Genomic DNA, 20,330 nt, shown 5'->3' with positions numbered 1-20,330 from the left:
GGACCATCGGTTCAACAGTAGCCGCATATAGGAGAGGGAGATCTGGTTGCGACAAAAAAAAGTAATCTATCCTAGAATACTTATTGTGAGGTGGGGAAAAAAAAGTATAATCTTTAACAGTGGGATAAAGTGTACGCCAGGTGTCATGTAATTGTAGAAGCTGTAATTGTATATGTATTTGCCTGAGAGCCTTGTAGGGCAGAAAAGAACTACCCGAGGAGGAGTCTAGCAGAGGGCTTAAGGGGACATTCAGATCGCCTCCAAGTATCAGTAACCCTTCCTGGAAAGCAGCTAGGGCAGAGACAATTGAGCGCATGAAGGAGACCTGTTGAACATTGGGGGCATAGACATTGGCGAATGTGATAGGTCTGTTAGCGAATACTCCCTTTATAAACAGGTATCTACCCTCAGGGTCCACCATAGAATCCTTTATATTAAACTGGAGGTGTCTGTCGAACAATATTGCAACCCCCTTAGACTTAGCCAGGGGGTTGGCGGCGTGGAGGACCGTGGGGAAGTAGAAATTGTAAAGCTTTGGAATGGAGTCTTGGCGAAAATGCGTTTCTTGTAAAAAGACCACATCCGCTTTCTGTTTGTGTAAGTAAGAGAGGAGCATGGAACGCTTTTCGGGTACGTTCAAACCTTTGACATTAAGTGAAAGAAGTTTCAGAGACAGTTGTCCCGTCTGGGAAGCGGAAGAAAGCATGGCTGTAGGAAGGTGGAGCCTGAGTCCGGGGCTTCGGTATGCCGAGGATCCGGGGATGGGAAAAAGGAGGGGGGAAGGAGAGAGAAAAAAAAAAAATAAATAAATAAAAAAAATAAAAAAATAAAAAAGGGGGGGGTATAGAAAGTATACGGCTAGAGGAACAGTCCCGCTGTTCCACGTGAGAGAAAGAAAACAGGAAAAGGGGAAAGGGTCGGGGAAAGGGAAGAGGAGCAGAAAAAAGAAAAGAAGCTCAGAAAAAAGATACGGATAGAAGCCGAATGAAAAAGTATCAGTGGAAGCTCGCTGAGCTCACTGTGTGGGGAACGAGGTCGGCGTGAAACCAGGAAGTGCGCATCCGCCGGCCGGTAGCCCCCTATGAGAAATCATAAAACAAAAGGCAAGAACAAGGGAGCGGGGTTCGAGAGATGCAAGTGATGTCAGAAGTCCGCAGGGGTGGAGCACATAAAGGTTTGGGTACCGGTCTTCCATGGGAGATGAAGTGACATGTGACATGCAAAGGAAGAAGACCTGGGCAACTTTAGTAGATGTATCACACGTGGAATGTCGCCGAGCGAGGGGTCTAGCTACGCTTAGTAGGAAAGAAGCGTAAGGCACGTACAGAGTGACCGCATTGGGAAGAGCAGCCCACTCCAAGGTGGGCGTGAGATAGTAAAGGGGCACCTCACTGAACGGAGAATATTGGAAGACCCCTGCATATATTACAGGCAAACCACAGCACAAGGCACAAACATAACAAGTCAACAATATCAAAACATGAATGAGCATGACAAAATCAGATAAAACATCAATAAGCCCCTGTTCAGCTGTTACTAATGAAGCCCCCTAAGACCAAGGCCCGTCATCATCCCACAAATATATGAGTATCAAGGGGACTAGATAAGACATAGAAAACCCTTCCTCCCCCTACCCCCCCCACACCAAGATAGTAGCTAGCGTCCCCAGGGAAACAAAGGGTACGAGCATCACCGCTCTCGGAATGGCGTAAGAGTGGGGAGGAGGAGGAGGAGGGAAGTGAGCATGGGAGTGATCAAAGGCACGCAGGCTCACAGGTATGCCATTTCGGCCAAGTAAAAGCCGGGTGGAAGAGAATGACATGGTACCATTCTGAAATATCTAGCCAGTAGCGGGAAGAGGTGATGCTTGTCCACACAGTCAAATTCACTGACTAAAAGAACATGTACACTCCCCGAGAGATAAAAAAAAAAAAAAAAAAAAAAAACAGTGATCCATCCCCGCAAACAATAACCATCTCCCCCAAAACCACCTCCCGGTCAAAATTTAGAGACACTAACATAGGTACGCAGAAATTATACATTACAAATTGAGCAGGGAGCATTGCCATAGGATCGGGAAGGCCAAACGTTCCAATGTCCACGGAGAGGATGAGGGGGGCGAACAATCCATCACCGAACAGCCCCAGGCGAGCAGCAGGACGTCCGCAAGGATGTGAGGGCGAAGTTCAGAGCATACCAGCAAGACGATGTCGGAGGATGTTCATCGCCCAGGATGCCTCCAGATGGTAATAGGAAATAAAAGGCTAGGAGAAGGCACCAATCGATAACCAGCTGGAGGCGGAGGACTCGCTGTGGAGTGCGGAGGACTAGGTGACAATTAGTAAGGCAGATCCCAGAAACTGTTCCCCCATGTATGAGGACGAGACAGCTAGAACGGTGCCGACTCCCAACCCCCTGTAGGGCATGAAGGAGCTGTGGAGGCCCACTATTTGCGCATAGGGCAGAGACGGAGTTCCGTGAAACACAGGCCGCAAGCTTGACGGATAAACAGTAAAGGTGGCAAAGGTGGTAAAGTAGGAGTCCGACGAGCATTGATCAGAGAGCGCAAGTGCGCAATTAGAACATATGAGGCGGGTGGACGAAAAAAGGTGTGCAGTAACAGTAGAACGTACTCAGCAGGGTATGCATCAAAGTAGCAATGTTAAGGGAAGAACAGGGACCATTAGGTTTCGCGTCTTGGCCTCCTGTGTGCTGGCGAGGCCGTAGGACTAAAGGTAGTCGTGGCGTCCCCCATTAGGGGTCTCGGAGGGGTCGATGGGGCCATCCGCCCTCTACGAGAGGACTGACCGCGCCAATCCATAGCATTATCCTCGGCCGCCAAATCCTGGGATAGCGGCAATCTCATGGAGCTAAACCAATCAGGCAGGTCAATCAGCGGGATGTCTATGGAGGCACAAAAAGAGGGCAGTTCTTCAGGGGTGCGCAAGTTGTAGGAACGACCACTAACTTGTACAGAGAGACAGAAGGGGAACCTCCATCTGTACGGGATGTTACGTGATCGGAGCGTATCCAGAAGAGGGCGTAAAGCGCGCCGCTGGCGTAGGGTGGTGCTGGATACATCCTGAAACAATTGTATTTCTGTACCCTCATACAAAAGGCGCCCTCTGTCTCTAGCACAGCGGAGGATATCTTCTTTGAGCGGGTAGCTGACTAGGCAGCAAACGACATCCCTGGGTGGGTCTGCATCTCCCCTCCTGGGGCGGATCGCTCTGTGCACACGTTCGATGTCAATTGGGGTAGCTTGCGGGCGACCAAGGAGGTTATTAAATATGGCTATTGCTGCCTTGGGAATATCGGTATTTTCTACTGATTCTGGGAGACCGCGGATCCTGATGTTACGCCTGCGGCCACGGTTATCTAAATCCTCAATATGCCTGTGGAGTTCTCTGATAGTTGACGCGTGTATCGATGACCGATGATGTAAATCAAGAATTGCGGAACCATTTTGCCTGGACGCGGATTCCACGTGATCCAAACGTGAACCCATGGCCCTGAGATCATTATGCAGGTCCCCTAATGCTGCAGTGAGTGTGGCTGTCAGGGTGGCCTTAATGTCAGCAGCCACAGCCTGAAGATCCCTCAGGGACAGAGATTGTGAGGCAGAGGGGACATCATGTTGAGGTACTGTGTCTGTAGCTGCCTGCATTTCAGAGCAGGAAGGGTTAACCACATTAGCAGCCGTGGAGAGGAGGAGGGGGGCGGAGGGGGACGCAGCAGGAGAAGGAGATGAAGATGGCTGCGGCCCCTCCCTTTGCTGTTGGGAGCGGAAGAGCTCCGTTATGTGTCTCCCCTGCACACCCTGGCCCCGTGGGGAGCGCGATCGGGTACCGGATGAAGTCCGGTCAGTCTTCCCCATGATGTGACAGCTCCCTCTCACCCCGTTCCGTAGTGTAGCAACACAGAGGGATCCGGCCGGCGGGAGCTCTCTCTCTATGCGGCCATCTCCCAGCCGCGGCAGACCACGCCCCTCCACATTCCACATTTAACCCCTTAGGGTACAGTGTATCAAGTTTATATATCCAACAACATGGTTAAAATCACGTACCAAGGGGATGTTTAAATGTGGAAAATGTCAAATCTGCAAATATGTGGATCGTACGGATTCCTTTTATGACTCAGGAAATAATACTCATTATAGAATTCAGAGTCTCATAAACTGCTCCACAGTGAGAGTATTATATATCCTAACCTGTCCCTGTAAAAAGATGTATGTTGGTAAGACTAAAAGACAACTTAAAGTACGAATAGGTGAACATCTTAGAGACATTAGGTCAAATGACCCTGACAGTAATCTTGCCCAACATTACGCTAAATATCATGGAGGTAAACTGGACGGTACAAAAGTAAAAGGTTTCTATGCACTGCACTTCCCACAAAGAAGAGGTGATTTTGATAGAGAACTGCTTAAAAAGGAGAAACATTGGATATATAAACTTGATACACTGTACCCTAAGGGGTTAAATGTGGAATGTGACCTCCAAGTGTTTTTGGAAAAATAGGTTTATAGGACTATGTACCTGTTTACTGCCATGCGGTGGGCAATTTACGGCATTTTTTTGTCTTTATAAAGGGTTGGACTTCAGATTAAATAACCCCAAAATAAACCTATATATAGTGGGAATATTAATAAAAGTATGGATGATCTTATGGTATGAGCTTCAATATAGCTCTAAAAAATGTAAAAGGATTGATTGTCTGGTTAATTGTCCCTTAGTACCTCCTCTTTTTGAATAATAACCACACCATAGGATGGTTGCCTGAGAATTGGGGTATTTTTGCTGTAATGACCCTTATGAAAACTCCCAGGTTATATTGCCATCTTGTGGTGTCCTTTGGTAATTTACATTGTCTCCTAAAAAACCTGTCTCAATGAATAGAATTGGTGATTCTCTGATTTATATCGCCATCTACTGGTTAAAATGTGATAAAAGCGTTAATTGACTGGTATATTTAATTCATGATCTTTTGATCAATATATGCATTGGTAAAATTGCTAAGCCTCTCTCCTCTCTGTTGTCTCCAGCCGTTTGTCTTTTTAATTATATTCAACAAAGACCAGCAGTTATGCTAAGTATTTAGCCCCCTTCTTTTCTTCCATATGGAACAATTGCAGGTTAGCTTTTTTGCATAAATGGGTGGGTCTTTACCCACTATAAATAGGAAATTGAAATGCAGTTGTTTCATTGGTCCTGACGAAGCTGAGTGAGATACGCCCATCGGCGAAACGCGTTGACGTCATACGTCAGATACGTCACTTCCGGTCATGCGCATTAGGTGGAACGCACGCTGACCCATAAGGAGGAAGCCATCTTCATATGCCATGAGGCAAGTGTGAGCAGCACAAGCGCCAAGAAGGGGCTGGAACCCGCGGTATATCGGCGGATGTCAGCGGTGGTTCCTAGGCCTCTGTGGCCGTGTATGGCAGTACCCATGAAGGACATCTTTTTCATTCCTAATACCCACAGCACAGGTGGTGAGTGGACTGTTACAGGACATTAGATATATGGTCCTCTGTGATCTATATGACCTATATATCTTATTGAGTGTATACTCTGTCAGTGACTTCCCACATATCATTTATCTCACTACAGGATGGGGACATCATGGTGCTTTGTATAGGATACAGGATATACCATATATATCTCAACGGGCAGAAGATCTTTTGGGATATGTCCTGTTTTCCCTACGAAAGGTGGTATGTAGTCCACATATAGTGGTGAAGATACCATTTCTAGCAGAGTGCTGCTTTTTGCATCTTTTCTTCCACCCTGGGAATAAATGGGGCATTATTTCATTCAAGAGCTCTAGGATACAGCTGTTTATATTACAGATGAATGGGCCCCAACCACTTGTGCCGGCACAGGAATGAATTGCATCATATATTTGACATTTATGTCTCCCTCCATACAGGCCTGAGGCTTGTTGTTCTCTTCTTGACGCCTATTGTGCTTGCTGCATTGTATATATGTGATATTTTTCCATAGTACAATTTTTGGATTCCCTGATTGGGATTCACCATAATGGTATTGTTCTACATATAATAATTAACATTATGGTATGCCTATGGTATAATTTTTGGATACACCTCTTTTGGGAAGTGTTCACCTATGTGTTTGTGCTACAGGGACATTAGACTCTTGCAGTCATTTTTTCTGTTGCACATGCATTTAGACCGGTCTTGATGTCATTTTATATGGTTTTAGGTCTGTGTGTATTGTCTCATACTGAGGTGATGGTAAACCAGGGCGAACGCCCATATGTCATATTTATATATGTGTAATAAAGCATAATTTTTGGAAATTTTTTCTGAGTGTCACGTTCTGTTCATAATGTAGCCGCTTTCTCTGTGAATTTCTTTTCACAAATCCCCCTTTTTTTGAATGCCTCTTTTGGCTACTGAATGGAGACCAAATATTGGGTGACATGATAAATCATTTTACAACCTCCTAATAACTATCTTTTATACAGGCCCCATGAGATGCCCCTGGTACCTTTTTCATAGGCTTTTTTGAGTTTGGGCAAGGACACAGGGGCCCCATGATCCCCTATTGCCCGGGGGCCCCATGAGTTGTCAGTCCGCCCCTGCTTCTGACATACTGCAGTTTTCTGCTTCTGATCCCTTGCTAAAGCATTCAATTAATTATTTACAGCTTTAAGCTCCATGTACACTGGCTTAAAAAAACCCTGCTCCTAGAGGAGTTTAGCGAATTGCCTGTAGAAGCAACTAATGTTATCCTATGTATCTAATTGCATTAGGTAGTCTAGAGGGGTTTATTAAGCTCAGCATTAAGAGGCAGAAAAGAAAAGACTTCTGTTCTGCATTTTGAGAGTGTTTTTCTGGCAGATAAAAAACACCTATTGCTGTTAAACACTCCTAAACGCTAGTACAAAAAAAACCTCAAAATAATTTTTTCTGCTATGAGCACTGGCGTTTTTGAGTCAGTGTGCATGGAGCCTTAGCAAATCCCTGTTTATTAGTTGTTTGCTAAGTAATAGTATAGCAGAGTTAGTAGCCATTCCTGAATGAGATGGCAGTTCTTTTTTCGGTTTTATAGAAATGTTCACTCGCGTTAAAAGGCTATGGAGATGCACTCCTGGAATTATAGCTGTGTTCTGAGAGGGGGGCTCACAGCAGCTCTGTCGTCTATTTAAAAAATGTCTATGTATTCTGGACAACATGGCTGTCCAGTGTCTTCTCACAGAGCTTTTGGCATAATGCTGTATTTTTCCTGATTGAAGTATTTTAGGAAAAATATGGTCACTAGGAGGAGAAAGCAAACATCTGAAATCACTATATTAAGCAAACTAGAATTAACCACTGATGAGCGAATGCTTGTCCCATTCATCCAACATTTTTTTTTTTCATAAACACACCATACTGTCTTTCAGCTACTAAGTATACATAACAGTATGAAATAACATAGCACTAGAACAGTTTATAGTTCACTTATCTCTATGGTTCTTTTAGTTGATATTGCTATACACAATTGTTATATGTCAGGCAGTTCACATGCCAGTGATTGTCAAGCCACAAGGGCTCCAGAGTGATTACGTAAAAACTAAATAAGGGGTGAAAATAAATCTTTAATATGCAAGTTGCACAATTTTCTCCTTAACAGCAACAATTACTGCATTGAAGACCTGTGTCAGGAATGGACTGGCCAGCAATGGTGGGACTCACCTGCCTTATGAGCTGCAGTACCAGGGCTGGCCAGCGGGTGCTCCCAGCAATCAGAGACTCAACCTTGCAGCCAGTCAAACACCTGGAAATGATTATACTGGTGTATTTAAGGGATGGCCAGACCTGCAGACTCTGCCTTGGTGTGTGTTTCTCCTGGGCCCTGTATCCTGTTCCTGCTCCCCGTTCCTGTTCCTGTCTGATTCGTTGCTGACCCTGCTCTGATCCCTGGCTTTGTCTGACCATTCTCCTGCTCCTGATCCCTGGCTTGTCTGACCATTCTCCTCTGCCTGACCCTCTGTACCATGCTGCCCGCTACCTGCTGAACCTGGCTTGTGACCCCGACCATTCTCCGCTTGCTCCCCCTGTACCTACCTGCCCGATTGATATTGACCCAGCCTGCCTGACGACGCTTGCATTGTATGTACTGTCACCTGTGGGTGGTTGGTTTGGTTTGTTTGCACTGTGTTATGTTTTAGTATTGCACTGCGTTTATGTTTGTATTGTTAGTGTTAATAAATTATATTGTTTATAACATATCTGAAGTCTGCGTTTCCCTGCGTCAGTCACACACCTCTGGTCACACCCTGGAGCCCTGACAACCTGGAGCATTAAGCAGAGTTCCTAGGGCTCATGCTTAGGTCTAGCAACACCCCTGTTTGTTACATTACTGACTCTTCAGTACAAATATTATTATTATACAGTATTTATATAGCGCCAAAGGGTATGCTCAACGCTGTACAGTAGCAGGAGGACATAACATGAGACAAGACAGTAACAATACACTACACAAGGGGTTCGAGGGCCCTGCTCTTTCGAGCTTACAATCTAGGAGGGAGGGGAAGGTGGCACAGGAGGAGATGGCTGTGGGGGATGGAGTGGTGGGTGGAGTGGAGGAGGTTAGTTGTTAGGTGAGGTCGGGTGTTAGGTGAGGTTGGGGTAGGCTTCCCTGAAGAGGAGGGTTTTCAGGGTGCGCTTGAAGGTGAGGAGGGTAGGTGACAGTCTGATGGATTGGGGTAGGGAGTTCCAGAGGATGGGGGAAGTCCTGGAGAAGTCCTGCAATCGGGCGTGGGAGGAGGAGACCAGGGAGCTAGAGAGCAGGAGGTCCTGTGAGGAGCGGAGGGCACGGGTAGGGTAGTATCTGGGTATCAGGTCAGTTATGTAGTTCGGGGTGGCATTGTGAATGGCCTTGTAGGTCAGGGTTAGCAGCTTGAACTTGATGCGTTGGGCAATTGGGAGCCAATGAAGGGATTGGCAGAGGGGGGAGGCAGATGTGAAGCGCTTGGTGAGGTGGATGAGTCTGGCCGCTGAGTTTAGGATCGACTGGAGTGGGGATAGCGTTTGTTTGGGTAGGCCAGTGAGAAGGGAATTGCAATAGTCCAGGCGTGAGATGATGAGGGAGTGTACAAGTTGTTTGGTGGTGTCTGGGGTGAAATATCTTCTCTTTTGCCAAGTTCCTGAAGATTTTGCATAACTATCTGTGAATGTCTTAAAAGCTCTTTTATTTCAGCCAATGATTGATATAAATTTACAAGCTTTTTATTGTGCTGTAAAGCTGCATGTTCTCTGGTTTATAAATAACCCTGCACATAATTTTGAATAAACATATTGGAAGTGTATACTATGCTTACCTGAGAAGAGTTGAGTGCTGCAAATAATCCATGGATCACTTCACTTTTAGGATTAAATATAATTCCAAGTCCCAATCCCCATGTGGTTCCTAGAAGAGGAGTGAGGACTGCCATAGTTTTAGCAATTACAATCACTGTTTTTCTGTCCTCTCTCCCAGGTTTTTCTCCAACAGTAGGTCTCATCAACTTGAAGATGACCACTATCAGGATCAAAATATTGATAAACACAATAGATAAAGCTGGCACCACAAAAGCAAGGAACGATCCGGATATATAGTCAAGCCAGCAAAGTTCTTTGCTTGTAAATATTTTTCTAGGTTCAGTTGAAGCCACGGTGATAATGGTTATCAGAAGAGGGCATCCATAACCCAACAGAAAAGCTATGAATATCATGGTCTTCCTACTTATGTCGTGAAAGATGAAGATCATACGATAAAAGAGAATAAGTCCTGTGGTCAGCATCCAGAAAAACAAAGACAAGTAGAAGAAGAAGCTAAAAAAGGCAGCTGCTTTGCAGGCGTCTGATTCTGTATCCTTTATTGCCGCACCAATGATAAACCAGATATCGGCTACCAGAAGAGTAACAGCAATATTTACTAGGCAGACATGGCGTATGTAGGAGGTCTTGTTTTTTATAACTGAGGTCCACACTAAGGCCTCGATAAGCAGAGTGATCACCAAGCAGGCAAGAGATATTCCGACTCCGATGTAAGTAATTATTTCCAACAATATACTTTTCATGGGTATCATAAGACTTGAGAAGGACGTCAAGTGGTTACATGAGCATACTATGAGACCATTTTCATCTGTGCTGCTACAGCCGCTGCTATTCCAAACATTCCACACCAAGTCATACCAAACACATTCAGGGTTCACTAGTGACATATTGCTCTTAGAAAAGGACATACCTATTTTAAATGTGCTGCTATTGATGTTTGAAATGGAAGTCTTACCAATGACTGTTGACATAATGAGCCCGTTGACAACCTTTTCTGCGCTCACTGGCAATGGCAAAATGTCCTTCATCGTAGCGTAAGCGATGGTGATCACCGTACTAGAGTTTTCTGGCCATATGCTCTTATCGATAAACACATCACCATTTAAATTTTGCAAGGAAAAACTCCCATTATAGTCAGTGGTTTTGTTCACAGTTTGCCCAAAAAAATGAATGTTATTGGATATGGATTTATTTTGAAAGCTGATTGTACCATTAAAGTTAAGATTCTTTGCAAAAGTCTCTACAGCATTTAGAACGACCGCACTTTGATTCGTCACCTTGTCCCAAGCGCTGGGCTTGTCCACCATAATATCAACTGTTGTGATAAAGCTCTAGAAAAAAAGTCTGGTATTAATACTATTATAGCAAAACTCCAGGTATACACCTAAACATGCAATTAAAATACATATACAGCCACTATTTTACCTGCCCAAGGCTTTTTAATTCTGTCCAGTTACATGAGCAGGGCCATTCTTAGCCTCTTGTACTGAATTGTATTGTAACTGCACTGATTCTCTTATATTGTAAAATGCTATGCAAACTGTTGGCACTATTCAAATCCTCTATAATAGCAAAATAGTTTTTTTGTATGAGAATACTGTGCTGCAACCAGGAGCATAGCATGGTTCCATTCACTTGAATGTCCTGCCAAAAGCAACAGGGGAGATATTTTTAGGTGTGCCACAAAGCATTGCAGCCAGCGGTATGTGTACAACCTGGTCTGACTACCTTTGAAGATTGGGCAAAGGTGGAAGGTGGGTGCAGGCATCATGGTGGATACAACTGTAACTCAACTGCCTATTTTATTACCCCTCCTGAACACAAATGACTAAGCCTTACTGTTCTGGGGACAACCTTTTTTAGCAGACAGGAATCTCTCCAACAACGCTACAATCTGTAGCAGTAACGCCAGGCAAGAGTTCTGATCTTTCCCCACTCTTTGCAAAAGTAAATAAATGAAAATATTAAAAGGAATGGATTCTCCCATCCATACAAATGAGGTGGATGGAGAACCCCACCCCTCCCCTTTGGGACATTGAATTCTGACAATAGGGCTGTCTGCTGGCAGAATACACAGATTAATGGCTTTCCAACATTCCCATTCAACAAAAGTGTATCTAACAAGTGACTTCTGTTGAAAAAGGATGTCCACACATGGATAGAAATGTGCCCAGTCCCTGCTGATCTGGCTGAATTTCGATCCATCTATGGCCAGCTTTACATGCCAGTTCTGTGTATCTAATACTTTCTCTTTTGAACTGAGTACACACCTGGATGAAATGGTACTTTAACATCTTCCTGTAGTTCACCTTTAAAGTGTTACTAAACCCCGGACCCTGCATTCACTATATCTGGTCTCCCACAGTACACACAACATGGAAATGCAATTATTTTAGTAAATATAAACTGCTAAATACCTTTCCTCATCAGCAGTTACAGCAGTCTTGTGACTTCTATCAATGTCCAGCAGCGCACTGTTTAAAGCTGTAGGATGAGTTTCCATTCTCCGTTGATTGTCCTATGAGGCTGCAGGACCCCTGACTCTCTGTCTAGACAGCATTGATTGGCTCTGTGCTGATCACATGCACTCTCCCAAGAAAAAAAAAACTCTACCAATTCACACCAAACTGAGCATGTGCAGCTTGCCCCCAAGACTCTGTTCTATTAGCAGATGAATTGGGGACTGTGGAAGAAGGGAAGGATCACAGAAGACAAGATGAAACATCCTTTTTACTTAAAGTGTTACTAAACCCTCAACAGTAAAATCAGCTGTATATGCAGTAAATCATACTTGTTACACCACTGTGGAACCTAAGAGGTAATCCTCTGCAATATGTAAAAAGGCTGTTTGTTCCTGATTGCTCTGTTCCTCCCCTTGTTAAAGTGATCACCTCTTATCTCCTGATAAGACAAACAGAAGAGTAGGCATTTTGCACATGCTCAGTTTGGTGTGTATTGTTAGAGAGGTTTTATTTTTTCTTGGGAGAGTGCATGTGATCAGCACAGGGCCAATCAGCACTGGTCAGGCAGAGGTCAGGGGTTTTGCATCCTCCTAGAGCAGAAAGAAAACTCCTTCTACAATCTTTAGCTAGTGCTGGACTGGACACTGATAGAAGCCACAAGACTGTTCTAAATGCTGATGAAAAAAGGTATTTAGCAGTTTATATTTACTAAAATAATTGCACTTCAATGTTCTGTGTATTGTGGGAGACCAGATAGAGTGAATGCAGGGTCATGGGTTTAGTAACACTTTATAGCAATTCTAAAGGTTCATTTTTGGGGGGGGGGACAAACATGTTTATACTTACCTGCTGTGTGCTGTGGCTTTGCACAGAGTAGCCTGGATCCTCCTCTTCTTGAGTCCCCCACAGGCTCTCCTGGCCCCTCCCTCCTGTTGGGTGCCCCCACAGCAAGCAGCTTGCTATGGGGGCACCCACTGCTCCGTGTGTCTATTCACACATGGAGCTGTGGCTTGGCCCCACCCCCCTCTCTTCTCATTGGCTGACTGGTTGTGATTGACAGCAGCAAATAGCTTCCGCTTGCTATCTCAGCCATTGGGGAGGCAGAGACCCGGGACAGCGGAGGCTGTCATTCACATCGCAGGATCGCGATGGGGCTCAGGTAAATAGTGAGGGGGTTGGGGGCTCTGCTGCACACAGAAGGTTTTTTACCTTCATGCATAGAATGCATGAAGGCAAAAAGTCTTAAGCCTTAACAACCACTTTAATGCAGAAGATTAACCCCTTAAATTCCACGGTGAGCTTAATATGCCTTACTGCATATACAGACTGATTTTACTGTTGTGAGTTTAGTAACACTAATCTGTATCTAAAGCCAACACTTTTAAAGTGATAAAGCATAGATCCTGTGTCAGGTTTTCAGTTCTGTTCCTGTTATGGTGGCCACACGTGCTTTAATGTTATTACCCAATCAATGTGTGATTCAAACAAAACAATTGAATCTGAAAACAATCAAATATTCATAACTTCCTTTCCAATCAACTTAGATTTAGTTTAGATTGGATTCTATCAAATTGAGTTGGTTGACCAGGGCAGAAAATTATTGATAGTTTTGAATGTATTGGCAGCACTGAGATGCTTTGGTCATGAATTTTATCGTATTTTAATCAGAGTACGATAATACGTAGTGGAAACAGAGATACAGTCAATAACATGCGATTATATCTTCCAGCCATCGGTAGAAACCCACTTCCCCATATGCAGCATATCAATTGATTGGATTGTCAACTATAGATTGATTTTTTCTATTAGGGAAGATGGATTGGAAAATAAATTGATCAATAATCGATGAAGTCACCAGGAATGAAGGGGAGGGAAAATCCAACATTTTGAGCTTTCACCAAAGCCATAAAAGTCTGGTCTCAATGTGTGTTGGGACTGAGCTAGGTAACCTTGCCCAACACAAGACAAAGCAAAAAGCTTGCTCCCTATCATACCAGTTCAAACCACAGTGCTGAAAAAAAGTATTGAACGCAGTCGTTTTTTTACTGCAGCATAGTGCAATGCAATCCACAGCATCGCTGCTCACTGTGTCCAATAGAATGTTTTGATATGCTGCATGGATCATTGCATCGGCTCTGTTCATCCCAAAGCACATCAACAGCCCTGTATTCAGTGGTGTGAATGAGCGTAATAGAGGGAACACTTATTCCAGTGAGAATTATAAACAATAAGACGGACAAATGGAGTTTATGTGGTGCTCAAGGATCTACTATACAACTTTATATTACAAACATACAATTTTATTTATTTCTAGAACATCATAAAATATTGGTGACTTAACAGAGCTATCCAAGGGGAGAACCTCTGTTTCTCAATGCGTTTCATGAATCCCGATGAAGCAGTTAATTATCTGCAAAACATATGGAAAAATAGAAAGTCTCCCCTTGAATACTCTATTCTTCGGTGTGTAAATTGTTTAAGTATTTATCTCCATGTTCTTCACTTTATATTTTGGGCTCCAAGGAGAGTAAGCTATTAAGGGAAGTAGACAATTATGTAAAGCCAGACAGGAAAACTCTTTTATATTGTCTATTTTTTATGATGTCCTATAGGAAAATTATTTTTAATAAAAAGTTGTGTTGTAGATCCTTGAGCACTACATATAGTCCATTTGCCCATCCCATTGTTTATATACTATTCCAGGACAAGGTCCTCTGTATCGGCAACTACCCATCTCCCCAATCTATTTATTCGATTATTCCAGTGAGAACTGTCTATGGCCTTGTTTGAACTTGTGGTTGGGGGACAGTAAAAACACACCGTTGAGCCAGGCAGTAAAGACTGTGCTATGCCATGCAGGGCCTCACCACTAGAGTGGGAAGGAAGGTAAGTGTTTTACCAGGCAAGTTGCACCCCTTGGGATTGGGGGAGTCATTAAAGGACAGCTATACTTTCGCTTTTACTTCATTGTCTTTTATAACATATTTTAGAAATCACTTTAATATGTTCCCGTCTTTGGAACGCAAATACGTTGCCCCTTGGTGGGTAGGCTTTAACACTGAAAGGCCAGATATATGCGTCCCAAATGTTAACATTTCTGTGCTGAGAGCACCACCCTGCTCCTAGCAAAGTTACTGGCGGGAACTGGAAAGCTCAAAATACCTACTTGCGATTGGAAGCTTTTCAATCATGTGACTACTGTGACTGCCAATCACAGTGGTCACATGGTCAGAATGCCTGTCTCCGCTTCCTGGCATTTAAAACCTCCTAAAGGGCTGGCAGGGGCAGCAGGAGGGGTTAAACTCTAATAATAAAATGTAAATAAATTTCACTTGTCTGGCTCATACATACAGACATACCTTCATCATCGGCTGGTCAACTGGAACATTTGTGTTTGCCAATGTAAATATGATCTGGACCATCATCTCTAATGTTTTTGAAGAGTTCAGAATAGTTTCCTTCTCACTGTTTGCAATAACGGTGATATTTTCAAGTAATCCTGGCAAGGACTGCAGTACCTGAAAGCCATTGACCACGTCCTATAATGATGAGATGTACAAAGTAAACAAACAGCTGGTTGTGGAGTGTCTCATTAACATGGGAGCTCAGTCCCATACAACATGAAGAGCCCTTTGCTTAATATTTTGTCCTTATGCTGAGCTGCATGCAGGCAGCCCATATTAGTGAATGGACATGCATCAGCTGGGCCAATTTTGGCAGAAATGGGTGCACTGGCTTGAATACACAGGCTCTGCATTGGGGACTGCGCACCTGTCCCTATGTATCTGTCAAAATTGGCTGTGCAGGTTAGTCTTGATTGTTTATTCCATTATCAATAGAGCAGCTGTATACATGTAGCGCCCCACTAGATAGCCAGGGGGAGCTAGTGTTACATTGTTAGGAGGGCTGAGAAGCAGCCTGGGTATAATAGTTAGCAGAAAGGCTCTGCAGTTCATTTCCCTGATACCTTCCCCTGCTCTAGAATCTTGGAGAAGATGCAAGAAGCAGTGGGAGGGGGTGAGGAGGGGCTGGCCTGCACACTTAGGGGACCCTGGACAATTCCCAAGCAGGAGACTTGGCATGGGGCCAGGGCAGCCTTTAAATGTGACAGAGCCTGCTCAGCAGCAGGAGAGTTCAGGTGGAAGATGTAGTGAGAAGGCTAAGGTGCAGGAGCCTGGGAGGGGGCTCACCTTCAGGCAGTGGTGCTGGAGAAGAGGAAAGCTTAGACCTCATCGGACCCCAGAGCGAGCTCTACTTGTGCAGCAGGGAAGGAGCCAGCCCACAAGAGGATCTGAAAGAAGCTACGAACTCATCAGCTTATAGGAACAGGACTGAGTGAGTAATCATACGCCACCTGGGCTAGTTAAGCAGAAATAATCACTCTGGTGGGAAAATGGATTAGCTCCTTGTCTGGGACTGTTCACCTTAAAGTGGCAGGCACTGGATCCCTTGCCCAGGGATTCCTTCAGACAGCTGGATAGAAAGGATTATCTGGGGTCAGGGATGGTACACCAGGAGATGCTGGGGAACTCTCAAAGAAGAGAATTTTGATGTGTAAAGACTTGTACAGTATATAGTTTCAGGAAGCTGTCCTCAGTTGCAGTTCCCTTGGGCATCCCATACACCCCTTACCCCATCCCTGTTCTAAACCCCTTAATAAAATCACAACAACAAAACCAAGCTCAAGGGCTGTTTACTGTCTCCTGGATGTAAGTCTGTGAGGAATGCGTGCTGCCTGGCTGTTCAGGACTATAGGAGGACCCAAATCTTTAGCGACTCCTAAGGAGGTAGTGCTACAAACATATTGTCTCCACCCAAGGTAACAACACTACCTTAACATGTTTCACTCCTAGGGGTTTGCTCACAAAGAAATTCCTTTAAGTTGACTGCGAGCAAGCGGGTATGTTTATTTTACTGCAGAAGAGACATTGCATGTCTCTTCTGAAATAAATAGCCTGCCTGCTGAAGTTTTTAATTCTAGACTTTTTTTTCCAATTTAAAGGTTCAGACCAACAAATGGCCCATAGGGAACATCAAAAAAATTGCCCATCTGGACTCAAGGATCCACAACTAGCCTGTGAGATGGGCTGAAAAAACCTAAAGATAGATGGCTGTCTGGTCTACTGAATCTGCCTTTACCCTGGCAGTGGTTAAAAATACTACAATATAATACCAAGCAGAGGGAAAGCTGTTTTTGGGCATCATGCACCCAAACCCTTTCATCCCTGGACAACTCAGCCAATAAATAAACAGAAAAAGATTGTTGGCGTGGGAGTCTGTAGTTTATCTTTCACTGTACGTGGGTCAGTAAGTGCCCGGGTGCAGCCAAAAGGTAACTCATTAGTAGGAGGCTATTACTGCCTGTTTAGGGCTCATTCAGATGGGTGCTGACACCCACCTTGCATGGTGAGCCACTGTCTTCTGCATCTGAATCCACCTTGAGCTGCAGAATTGGATGCAGATGCAGTAGCTGCATGGACACAACTGCATGTCAAAATCTGATAAGTAGCATGGGTGACAGAGTCCTTCTGAATGAACCCTAAAAATCAGCAGTTCCTTCGGGGGTCTTTGCTACACTATCATCCCCATCCAATGGGCAGTTGTTACCTTAACATTCTGCAGTTCCTGGAAAATCCTTGCGGAAAAGCAGTCATCTTCCACTGACCAGCTCCCATTATTGCAGAAGCAGATTTTGTAGCCCAGCATTGTTGAATCGAACATCTGACAAGGAATAGCATATGTTTTACCATCGGGAGTTTCAGGACATTCGTCTTGCGCCTTGCAGTTTTGTTGTTCTGCAGTCACTAAAATAGAAATATTTTTTTTTTTTAAATGCTTATATAGTACCGTCAATTTACGCACATTCACATCAGTCCCTAACCCTCAAGGGGCGTACAATCTAAGGTCCCTAACTTATATTCGTACATACACATACTAGGGCCAATTTAGACAGGATCCAATTAACCTACCAGCATGTCTTTGGAGTGTGGAAGGAAACCGGAGTACCCAGAGGAAACTCATGCAGGCACAGGGAGAACATGCAAACTCCAGGCAGGTGTTGCCGTGGTTGGGATTTGAACCAACGACCCTAGAAATATTTTCCTTGTGGATCAGGTATTTCTTTGAGCCATCTTAAAGGATTGCAATGTTATTTTTCATTAAAAACATCTAGTGACAAGTACCAGAATATAACCTCTGACTTTTCTTTCTGTGCTTTGAGAGATGATGACCTAGGTCAGTACAAATATTGCACTGCTTATATTCAGAATTTCTTCAGTCTGCACTGGTAAGGAGAATGGTGTGGACAGCAGCTACCTGTCTTATTTGATGGATCAGTATTGGATAGCAAAATGCACATCTAGAAGGATCCCTGATTCTTCCTTTGTTGCTCTCACTTAAGCAAGCCATGGAGTGCACTTTTATTTCCTTCCACCACAGGAATCCCTCCCACAGCGTTATTGTGTTCTGCAGGTGGGGAGCCTTCCTTGGCGGCAGAACACAATAATCACTGCCGGCTGCTATAGTCGCCGGTAGTGATCGCATGCAAAAAATCCGACAGGCTGGTTTTACTGAATTCGATTGATGGATTGACTTCAGAAAAATCAGCCAGCCCATAGATGGATCAAATCTCGTCTGGTTCAGCAGGGATTTTAAGCCTAGTACACAGAGTAAGTTCTTTTTTGTTCAGCCCGCTGGAAAAAAAATGAGCAGCTTCGTGAGGAGGTCTCTGAACTAACTATTTGATAATAGTACAGCGATCCCCCTGCTGTGCTATGGTGTCCTGAACAGGGGGACTACCCCACCAGAGCACACTGGTCAGCACTCACAGCCATTGGCTAAGAGCACTGATCGGATGTCGATCGGCTGCTGGCTTTCCAGCATGCTCTTTCGACAAAAGCCAGTCATGAGATCGGCTTCTGTCAAACAAGGACCTGTACACACCGGCCAAATGTCAGCTGGTATCTACTGTACCGGCTGATTTTAGCTGATATTCTGCCCCTGTGTACAGGGCTTTAGACCTGGTCTGAGGCATATTTCTTGTACATTACAGTTGCTGTTAGAACTTAAAGTGGAACTTTACTAACTCCTGCTAGATCACTTCAAGCTGGCCCCTTTTTGCAGGTAAAGCTATGTAAATAATTAAAAATAAGTGCCTATACTATTTTAAATCCAGTAATTTACTGTCACACCCTATCTGCACATGCTCAGTTGCTCTCTATTTTTTGTCAAAAATGTAGAGGCTGATCTGCTGACAGCTTAAAGATTTACTGCTGCTCAGGGGCTCTGGGCTTCAGCAAAATGGCAGCCTCCAGCGAGAAATTGCTGGAGGCAATTTACAGCACACACTCATTTTGGTAGAATAATTATTAATGTGGAATGTATGTTCCTTGCTAAAGAACATATTTTTTATAAAGTTGCTATGGGTAGAGAGCTCCATTTTAAGGAGACATTGACAGTGTGAGGTCAGCTGTAAGGGGCGTGGAGAGGGGAATATTCACAAATAGCTTCTGCTATTCTTTTACATTGTGGCACTGTGCAATTGTGGGAGATCTATCACTTCACCAGTGTAGCCCTAGGGCAGGGGTAGGCAACCTTTTGAGCCTAGTGTACCAAAAAATGTTTGTAAAAAATTAGAAGTGTCAGACAGGGTTGTCATTAAAAATCATTATTTCCCCCACAGCTTACTAGACATCCATCAAACCTCCCAACATTAAAACAACAGAGGGACGCCATATGGAGATGAGAATCGGTGTGTCTCAGCGTAGAATATGCATGGTTAAATTATGCTGAACATTTTACATGGCCTCATAGAGTGTGATCCTCTGCACATGTACACCACACATGTATTCCGCAGTCCTTCTACTCACAAAATAGTCCTTAATTACTGTAGAACAAATTAGAGTCTTACAGACGCATACATATTATCACAAAGGATCATTTTTCAAAATCTTTAATTCCTTCCCCCTAGGGGCCCCTTGGATGGCCTTGGTACCCTGAGTACTAGCAGAAATGATTTTTGCACACACAGAAAATATAGTACACCTACTAATTGGAGGGAGCAGAGCTCTGGGGGCGAAGCGGGTAACATTCCCTGGCTGCAGTGCTAGTTTTTCTTGTTCAAACTTTTTATTGGTATTATAACAAGGGGAGGGGGATATTAACAGTAGGCATTGGACAGTACATTGACAGCAAAATACAGGGGTAAAAAAAAATAAAAAAAAATTGCACAGTATCAATGTCCTTATATATAAGGAGGCAGTGCTAGTTTTTATAGGGGGATGCAGAGCTGGCAGCAATGTGCAGTCGTGGGGCGGGAAAGGATTTGTGTGTGCCACGGATACAGAAAAAGATACAGATGATATACCTCTAAGTCTATGGAAGGGGGAACCAGCTTCACACTCAGCTCTGGCCAGCAAGCAAGTTTCTACATACACAGCCTCAAACGTCCTCAGCCTCTGGCATGATTTCAACAGGGATGTGGGTGCGCGCCCCCACAGAAAAGTCATCAGGTGCCAAGGGATTGCCAATCCCTGCCCTAG

The 20,330-nt window shown here is 44.2% G+C and overlaps 1 protein-coding gene across 1 annotated transcript in view; it reads right to left on the bottom strand.

Moving 5' to 3' along the window:
- LOC149455747 (adhesion G protein-coupled receptor F5-like) overlaps positions 1 to 20,330 on the bottom strand; it is a 71,055-nt gene that overhangs the window by 25,404 nt on the left and 25,321 nt on the right. Inside the window, exons 7-9 of the mRNA XM_089685893.1 lie at positions 17,398 to 17,594; positions 15,150 to 15,329; positions 9,331 to 10,659 (exon numbers count right to left, since the gene is read on the bottom strand). Of these exons, the coding sequence (XP_089542019.1) occupies positions 9,331 to 10,659; positions 15,150 to 15,329; positions 17,398 to 17,594 (1,706 nt within the window). The remainder of the gene's footprint in view (positions 1 to 9,330; positions 10,660 to 15,149; positions 15,330 to 17,397; positions 17,595 to 20,330) is intronic.

This window comes from Staurois parvus, unplaced genomic scaffold (genome assembly GCF_062004578.1).
Source record: "Staurois parvus isolate SC_StPar_1 unplaced genomic scaffold, SC_StPar_1.0 ptg000388l, whole genome shotgun sequence".
NCBI lineage: Eukaryota > Metazoa > Chordata > Amphibia > Anura > Ranidae > Staurois > Staurois parvus.
Note: the sequence above shows the minus strand (reverse complement) of the source record. Positions and strands in the feature narration are given on the sequence as shown.